At 38.1% G+C, this 9,876-nt stretch overlaps 1 protein-coding gene and 1 long non-coding RNA gene across 2 annotated transcripts in view; one reads left to right on the top strand and one right to left on the bottom strand.

Annotated features, from left to right (window-relative positions):
- Positions 1-314: 314 nt before the first annotated feature.
- Positions 315-4,545, top strand: LOC126175775 (uncharacterized). Its single transcript, XM_049922749.1, has 2 exons — positions 315-683; positions 3,838-4,545. Exons 1-2 carry the CDS (start codon positions 664-666, stop codon positions 4,127-4,129), a joined length of 312 nt encoding a protein of 103 aa, XP_049778706.1. The 5' UTR covers positions 315-663; the 3' UTR covers positions 4,130-4,545.
- Positions 4,546-4,734: 189 nt separating this feature from the next.
- LOC126175776 (uncharacterized) overlaps positions 4,735-9,876 on the bottom strand; it is a 53,333-nt gene continuing 48,191 nt past the window's right edge. The window contains exons 2-3 of the long non-coding RNA XR_007535614.1: positions 5,094-5,214; positions 4,735-4,997 (exon numbers count right to left, since the gene is read on the bottom strand). This is a non-coding gene — a long non-coding RNA (uncharacterized LOC126175776). The remainder of the gene's footprint in view (positions 4,998-5,093; positions 5,215-9,876) is intronic.

The raw sequence follows: 9,876 nt of genomic DNA, 5'->3' as shown, positions 1-9,876 counted from the left end.
TGTTTGAAAATTATTCAAATATTTGGTTTTTCGTGAAATGTAATGTAATCAGCTCCTTATAATGTTTTCAGCATATTTCTCCCACTATTTGTCAGTTGCTTGTCCCACTTAGAATAATATAAAGATGAAGGTCGTACTTGTGGCAATAGGCGACAATGACAAACACAGTAGGCCTACAGAACGATAAACGAGCTGTCCATCGCTTTTGCATGTGGAGGTACATGTCTGTGCTTCTTACATGTGAATCTGTGTGTTTATATTCTTTTGATATCAACGTGGTAAGCTGCAATTCTGTCCAATGTCACAAGTGTTTCTTCACGAATGTGTTGTAGCTTGCCACTCTATTAATGGTTTTTGTCCGTACTTGCGCTTATTTTAGAATCATTTTTAGAAACATATATGCCTTCTGATACTACACAAACTCTTGGAGGCAAGAAACTAACTCGAATAATTCGGAAATTACGTAGGAAATGGATGCAAAACAAACATTATGCTTACGACGCGTCTGACGTTCACCTTACCTGCCGCTTGGAGCGCCAGTGTCGCTCCATCTGTCAAACGACAACAACTTTTACAGCAGTGAGTGTCGCGACTGTTATGTTAGACTGCGATCGAACTGTGTCATGATAAGATATGCCAGAAATAGTTTATTTATGAGTAAACATGCATATGACGTTACAAGTGTGAGTCTCGATTTATACGTGTAATGCCTTAATTGATGAAAGGTCACGTTTGATTTGATTGCATCTATTGTTTTATTTCAGTATGCCAGGAAAGAGGAGTCGATTTGTGCGAAAGGTGGTGCAAAGTTACGTGGTATGCCAGTTTGGTTGTATGGCTTGAACGTATCTAACTGCAGACGTCTGTTTTATAGTAACAAAATCTAGCAGTGAGGCAGACGTGGTTTGGCTCATATCATCCCATGTTTTTCTGTGCTAAGATGTCTTTCCAAGTCCACATCATCCTTGTAATTCATAACGCTGCTGACAGCCCTCCCACACAGCGAATTTAGCGTAACTTTCATTTCTTCTTAATACAAAGCATAGGTATTTTGCTTTTAATTTGTCTGAGAACTTGTCGCTGTCACTACTATTTACGTGAGAAGACGACATACTCCTAACAGTAGGATTCAATGGTATACAGCGACATTACTTCACTAAAATTTGATATGAATCTGAACACGATAACATTCGAAAACTCGAACTTGAAATTATTAATTAAAAAACTTTTGTTTAAAGATAAACTTAAAAATCAAAATCCGCATCCAAATATAAAATTAGATCCAAACTGTTAAAGCCGTTCCCAAGAAACACGAAATTCGCGTTTTTATTTAAAAAATTCTTTTGTGTAAAATCGCGTGCTGTAAGGAAAGACAACTATATACAGATAAACATAAAAACCAAAACCTTAACTACATTCAATACATACTAACAAAGTTTTACGAGATGGCGTTATAAAAACATGTGAAATAGCGTTTTTACGAATAGAACTATGTAGGATATATATATTGCAAAACAGACTTTTTACGAAAGAATTGAACTATGTAGGTGAACTCAAAAAGCAAAAACCAGTCTAAATACAAAATTTCATCCAAATCGTTGGGGCCGTTATCGAGATACGCGAAATACAATACATAATCCAAGTGCTATTGCTCATGTGTGTGTGTGTGTGTGTGTGTGTGTGTGTTTTTTTGCATTGCATCTGCAACAAATAAGAGGTACGTATTTATTCATCATACTTGGATTTCTTGATTTTAATCGTGTGTATTGGGAGCTGTGTACTCGCTGTATATCGTTTCTGTCGTCACTAGTTTGTGTATTACTCGCGCAAACTAAGCGGACGTCGGCGCTGTGGCTGATGTTAGCGATAGTAAATGGGAAATGCCTTTACGCTCATTCCCGTCAGCCACCGCCAAGTGTCAGCTAAGTTTTCATGAATAATATTACGGCCCACGAACTTCGTTTGGCTGTTCCGAGATTCCTTTGTTCACACGCATCCTCCACTTGACTGCTGTCTGGCGGTCATAATCATTCGGCACGACTCGGCATGATTCGAAAGTTGCCTTCGAAGCATAGCGTACTAAGAATCGATGAATCGTTGGAACTTGTTGGAATCGTCACGACTCGGAAACACGCAGTCGTTCTTACGATTCTTTTGAACGACGATTCGTCCGTATCACGATTCGATTCTTACGATTCTTTATTTAGAGTCGTTCAAATGAATGATTCATTCACGAATCGCCTCAACTCTACAGTGCAGTGAGTCAAAGTAGTGCAATGTACATACTTCATCGTCACAAATTTCACCCGTATCGTGTGTCGCTGCATCAGCAATTACATGGAGATGACTTTAATAATCGAGTGAATTTCGGTCAATGGTCATTAACAGAGAATGCGTTGCAGTTTTACCTGTTTACCGATGAAGCAGGTTACATAAACCACGGTGCAATGAATTAACGAAACACGCATTACTGGTCCGTGGACAATCCTCGCTGGCTTTGACAGTTAGAGCGATAGCGACCGTGGAATGTAAATGTATGGTGCGGACTAATTGGTGACTATTTAATTGGTCCTTACTTCATTGAAGGCACCCAAACAGCTGCAAAATACATCGAGTCTCTACAAAAGGATGCTAGAAAATGTCCCGCAGGAAACGCGTATATGTATATGGTATCAACGTGATAGTGCTCCTGCAAATTCTGCAGTGAATACTACGCTGACCCTTGACAATGTTCGAAGGACGTGGCGGACACATAAATTGGCCAGCCCGTTTTCCTTTAGACTTCTTTCTGTGGGGTACGTTAAAGAAGAATGTGTACCGTGATGTGCCTACAACCCCAGAGGAAATGAAACATCGTATTGAGGCAGCCTGTGGCAACATTACGCCAGATGTAAGACATTCATTACGCGGTAGATTGCAAATGTGTGCAACAAATGATGGGCACCATTTGAACATTTATTGGCCTGAAATGTCAGAACACACTCTTTTATATTCTGCAACTGAAAACAAAAAACGAATTTGTAAGTTTAATTACATTGTCATGTTAATAAACATTTTCTTCTAACAAATCAACAAAACAGTGTTGTACAGTATTCTTCAGAGAAAAAGACTAATAAAAATGGTACCATGTGGACGTAACGTGCTGTTCGTGTCTCTTCTGTACCTACGTTACATCACTGCCCCTTTCATATCCCTATAATTCGGTTCTCTCCGATATACACAATTGAACTTCTGAGGAGTTACTCAAGCGTCAGCTTTACATTGCAAATTACTCCGGATGTAATTAACATTTTCAAAGTAAGAAACGGCATTGATTAAGTATTTTTTTCTATTTTCAATTGTGTTAAAAATAATAACAAAATGATTTAAAATAATCATGTTGAAAATAAAGTAAAATTAAGAATAAGTATTTACTTACAGTACATTTTTTTTTAGCATGACAGAATAAAATATAACATCAGGCACAGTTATTTGTGACAGTCAGTCATAAATTCTTCTACACTGTGATAAGTGTAACTACTGTAGGGACTGTGATACAATTTTCACTAATGGATAGACTGTTTCGTAAGGAAGGTCACTTGGAAATGCTATTTTTGTAGATTAGTTAGCTTATCACAAAATTTCCCCTGGAAGTATGTACACTGCAGGTTCGCCTTAGAGTTCTATATATCCTAAATCTGGGTCTGATGTCTAGTAGAGTAATGAAAATATCTGTATGCCGAAGCATAGTTACTTCAGATTCATGATATATTGTTGTGTATACCCATTCAATTGTCATTACTCTCTACTATCATCTAATATTTCCACTATATGTATGATGAAGAGATGTTGTTACAGGTCCAATACAGATGAATCACACTCAAATTTGGAGCTAGCTTACATTCGCACCACAAGCAGTGATGGTGCTGAGTCGCGTCTCTCCGTTTCCCCTGTCAATGTACTGGGTGATGGAAGCACTGTGGGAGAAGATGTAATTCAGGAGCTGCAAGAGGATAATGACACTGCAGGGATAACAATAACAGCAGCGTCACAGGTGCCTGAACCAGAGACCATCAGGCCACCTCCAGCTGGAGAGTCGCAGCCTTCGACTTCTGTTGAAGTCGATGACAGCGAGTCTACTAATATTTAGTGCAGTCCTCTGCAGGAAGACTCATTTACTGGCAACTAATTATGAATGCTGTAAGGCATTTTCTAAACGGATTCTCTGTGTAATATCACACATTTCCTTTTTTTATACACTGACAATGTCTGTAAACTTGTACTATACAAATTTTAAGTCGTCATATGTTGAAATGAAAACTAAGTGTCAAATAGTACACTGTAATTACTTTTGTCATTTATTGTGATTTATTTTGAAGGTATAGTAGATTAACATTCTGTTCGTTTTAGCATCCCACATATTATATATTCATCAGAACAACCCACTTCCTTGACACTGCATTAATGTTTTATTTATTAGTTGACTTACAGTAACATGTTATGTCATTTATCCATTTCTGTGAGTGAAAATTGTTATTAAACGTTGCTTCATGACACCTTAGGTCTTCATGTCCCTTAAATATTTTTCAGTAGCTTACTCTTATTTTCTCCTGTTTTGTTTTGACAGTTCCAGACAAACATAATTTTTAATCTTTAGAAGAGCCCTTTGCATGATTTTTGTAAATACTTTACAGAATTAAGTAACTTGTTGATCATGTTTATTTTTCACAGTTTTCATCTGAGGAAGCCAGTTCTCTATTACAATTGTATGGCACTACAATGTGTTGATAGCTGTTATAAATAAGAAGCAGGAGAAACAATCAGACACTTGTCATTGAACTGTCCACTGAAGCACACAAAAGAGGAACGAGATTTAATGCCACAAGTTGCCTGCATATTATAAATATGCATTTAAACCTGTGTTGATGGTGCTATATACATACTGCTCATAAATAATGTTTCATTGTCCTTTCATCTTGTGACTGTATACTTTGTTGTGAAGTGTCCTTTAGGATTGTCTAAAATGAGTAAAGATACTAATTTAGCAGTTGTACAGGCCAACAAAAGTCCACAGAATACAGTTAAGCAGCACAAAGTGCTTTTATATGCATTACCTTAGTAGAAAAATGTGTTATGGTACATAAAACAGCCATCAGGATTTTCAGTCTCAACTGACTGACAGTATGTATAAATAAGTTTTTTAAAGCATTGAGTACTCATCTGGTATGTCAGTATCTGTAACATGAACATATTTCAGAAAATCAAAAATAATGGAAGTGGGAAAACAAAACAGAAAGGTAAAAAAGCAGATGTGATTGGCTCTGTGTCAATTTAAAGAAACTCTTATAGCAAAATAAACAGTGTGGCAGTTGCATATCAAGTATAAAGCAAAAAGAAATCCAAGAAATGTTACACTCTATGACTATGATGAATGAGACAGATGACTTAGTTGAATAATGCATTAAAGACTACTACTAGAGACCTAAAATGAGACAAAGGATAAAAAGTCAAGAAGGTAGGCACAATGATGATGCGTTACTGCGGAATCTTCTCAAATATAGTGGACAGACATATAGAAACAAGTATCTTGAGGAAGATTATACAGTTCTCTCCTGAAGAAATATGCACATTGCATTAATAAAATTTTCAAGAATAATAAAAGTTATAATTGTGAGTACAGCAACTTAAATGAGAATTATGTTTTTGTTTTACTCATGCTGGCTGTCCTGTTTAATGTAAAAACTGACAGTAGTATGCAAACAAACATTATCATTGCTGGTAACAAATTTGGATATATTATTAGAAAACTGATCCTTTCATACCACTATGATTTCAAGAATAAACTTTTATTAAAAGCATATCATTATAAACCGATTAAAGTTTGAATTTTAATGTCAGTAACACATGACACATGAATGGTTGATTATTTTGAAGAGGAAAAATTGTCATTTATCAGTTATTAAACACTCATTTTTTTTAGTTTAGAGGTTTCTGGTAATTCATAAATTTATACCAGTACAAAAACCCAAAATATTCACAGAAAAATTACAGACCACAAGGCAAGTATCTTGTTTTCAAAATTTGTGGAGTATTTATTTATTTATGTTTATCTTTGGCTGTAGCTTTCATACATCTTTGTTCATGTGGAATTAAACTCAGGTTTATAACATGTCAGTCTTACAACGAACAGAAACAATAAGATACACTTACACAAATATATATTATTTAGTATTCAACAACTCTGAGTATATTTCATTCTTTTAGTAGTTTGTTTCAGGTGAATTTAAAACTGACACATAGCTACAGTTAATAATTCCTGTACTGCTATGACAGAAAGGAGATCTGACTAATATGACATATTTCTACATCTACATATCTACTCCAGAAACCACTGTATGTTCCATTGTGGAGGTTATCTTGTACCACTACTAGTCATTTCTTTCCTAGTCTGCCCGCACATAGAGCAAGCAAGAAACAACTGTCTAAAAGCCTCCACACAAGCCCTAATTTCTTGCATCTTATCTTCATGGTCCTTACATGAAATGCACACTGGTGGCAGTAAAATCATTGTGCAATTGGCCTCAAATGCCATTTCTCTAAACTTGTGCAGTAGTACCTTGCAGAAAGAGCATTATCTTCACTCCAGGGATTTCCATTTGAGTTCATGCAGCATCTCCATTCCATTTCATATCTCTTGTGAGTGTTATACTTAGATATTTAATCAAAGTGGCTGTGTCAAGTTGCATTCTACTAATGCTATATTCAAACATTACAGGACTGTCTTTCCAGCTCATCATACGACTTAATTTTTTACTATGAAAATTAGAACTGTCACAAAAATGTCTTACAGCTTTGTAGAAGTAGTCCTCTCTCAACCAAAATATTATTCTATAACTATCTACAGTGGGAAGGGAAACACTCAACACTAATCAAACAGGATAGTTTTTAAACAGCAGATAGACACATTGTGTGTGTGTGTGTGTGTGTGTGTGTGTGTGTGTGTGTGTGTGTGTGTGTGTGAGAGAGAGAGAGAGAGAGAGATTTCATCTTTGTTTTCATATTCACACTCGCGCAACATTATAGTGAATGAAACAGTTTACTAGTGCTGGTAATGATATCTAATGTATAATTAGTACATAATTACAACAGGAAATTAAAAATATTTCTGATACATGCATGTACACATTCCCAGTGTATTGTGTATGCAATCTTTCGGAACCAGTGGCTCCTTCTGCTGGCAGGAGGGTTGAAGGGGAAGGAAGAGGGGTGAAGGGAAAGGTGTAGAGTTCAGAAAAGTCACCCAGAACACTGGGTTAGGGGAGACGTACCGGTTGGGATGTGAAGGAAAGACTGATGGTTGGAGACTGCACCATACAAGATTTGAAAACCTGGGAGTTTAAAGGTAGAAAGACTGAGATTATTGCTAAAATATTGTGCATGAGTTAATAAGAGCAAAAAGCTAAGTGCATTGTATGTGATACACGTGCAAGGTGGACAGTGAAAAATAGACAGATCAGAAAATGAAATATGTAGAAATCTAACATTGAGTGAAGAAAGGAATAGTTACTGTGAAGAAATTGACATAAATTAAGGCCAGGCTGATAATGACAACTGAGGACATGTAGTGCCAGTTCCCACATGCAGAGTTCTGGGAAACTGGCCTTTGGGCAAGAATCCAGATGGCATGTGTGGTGAAACAGGCAGCAAGGTCACAAATGTGATGTTGTAGAGCATTTTCTGCAACAGGATATTGTGTGTTGCCTGTCTACATCCACTGCCTATGCCCATTCGTCCTAACTGCTAACTTGGTGGTAGTCACGTCGATGTAAAAGACCAAACAAGGTTTAATAACAGCTGGTATATGACATGTGTCATTCCACAGGTGGCTCTCACTTTGATAGTGTACGGCTTGCCAGTTACAGAGGTGGTGTAGGTGATGGCAGGAGAGTGTATTTTGCAAGTCTTACAGCGGGAACAGTTACGGGGTAGGAGTCATAGGTTAGGGAAATGTGTGCAGAAGGAGCATAGGGTCTGACAAGGATATTGTGGAGACTGGGAGAGCAATGAAAAGCTGTTCTAGGTGTGGTGGGCAAAATCTCAGACAATTGATGTCATTTCAGGGCCCGATTTTAGGAAGTCATACCCTCATTGAAGTACCTGATTCAAGACCAGGATAATACTGAGTGACAAGCGGTGTACTCCTAAGTTGTTATATGGAGGTATCAGCAGTACCAGTAGTACATATGATGGTGTGGGAAATCAACTTTTGAACTAGGCTGCTGTGTAATTACGACTAGTGAAGGCAGAAGTGAAAAAGGTGCTGTAAAGAGTCTGCATCTTAACAGATACGTTTCCCTCAAATGCCAAGGCAGTATGGCAGGGAACATTTTATATGAAAAGGATGGCTCTCCACTAACTTCTCTCCTTGTACTAAATCCTGCAGTTTTCTGGCCCTCTTGTTCCCTTGGATGGTATCATCTGCCGAGCCAACTTCAAAATGCAAAACCATGCCAGACTTCACCTCAGAAAGTTACCCACCCTCTCCTACGGTAAACTACCTCAACAGTGGTGCTTCCCTTCCTGTCCCTCTGCACTCCTCTCCTACAAACTGAGCTTGGCCAACCTCCTCATCATCCCCTGGCTTTCACTACTGGCTCCCAGACCAATAATAACTTATAATCACAAGGACCAGTCACAACAGTAAAGTGTTCTAAACCTCTGGTCTAAAGCACTCTCCCCTCCTGAATTTTCTGTATTATACAAGGACCTCTCTTTCAGCCCCAACCCTACATTTAATCGTGCTGCTTTGGTAAAGGACCTACTTTTCCTCACATGGAATGTCAACTGGAAATATCACTTTGCAACCCAATCCCAAAACCTTTCCAACAGCAAACCTGACATTGAACTTTTCCTTGAACAGTTCTGACCACATCTCCAACTTGATCCACCACCACTATCTCAAAATCATCCCTTACAAGTCTTCCAAGAAATTCTCATATCCAGCATTGCTTCACAGCCATTCCTCAGGTCCTAACAACATGACCTTAATCTGTCCTCTGCAGAACTCCAGGCTCTTCATTTCCTCTAAGCTGATGACCATCATTATCCTCCCAGCAGACAAAAGGTCTACCAGTGTGGTACTTGACCAACAGGAGTATGTTAGTGAGGTCTGCACCAGCTGTCTGGCATCTCTACATACACCATCTGCCATGAAGATCCCATCCCTGTGATTCAAACTGACTTGCAGTCCCTCCTTAAAACCCCAGACCCCTCACATGGACTGTCCCAAGTTCGAGTCTCGGTCGGGCACACAGTTTTAATCTGCCAGGAAGTTTCAACAACACTTACATTTTGACAGTTTTCCATCCTTTCCATATCGAATATTCCCTCCCATAGATTAGATTAGATTAGATTTACTTTCATTCCAATTGATCCGTAGTGAGGAGGTCCTCCAGGATGTGGAACATGTCAGAAAAACAACAATACATGACAAATATTTACAACTAAAAAATAAGCTAATGTACCATTCCACAGGTCCCAAGTGGAATGATCGTCATTTTTTAATGAACACTAAGAGCCATTTTACAAATACTAATGCACTGAATTTCAAATAAAAAAGCCTTTGAGGCAAATGTATTTGTTCAGAGGCAGACTCTTTACAGCAATACACCGCCATTCTCACCACAGCCTTCATTAGACGTAATTACCCCAGCCAGATTCATCAGGCCATCACATCTAATCCTGGTATTGCTGATCCCTCCATAAAACAACTTAGGTGTACACCACTTGTCACACAGTGTTATCCTGGTCTTGAATGTATTAATCAGCTACCTCAATGAGGCTATGACTTCCTAAAATCATGCCCTGAAATGAGGTCCATTCTATCTGAGATTTTGC

Source organism: Schistocerca cancellata, chromosome 3 (assembly GCF_023864275.1).
Source record: "Schistocerca cancellata isolate TAMUIC-IGC-003103 chromosome 3, iqSchCanc2.1, whole genome shotgun sequence".
Taxonomy (NCBI): domain Eukaryota; kingdom Metazoa; phylum Arthropoda; class Insecta; order Orthoptera; family Acrididae; genus Schistocerca; species Schistocerca cancellata.
Note: the sequence above shows the minus strand (reverse complement) of the source record. Positions and strands in the feature narration are given on the sequence as shown.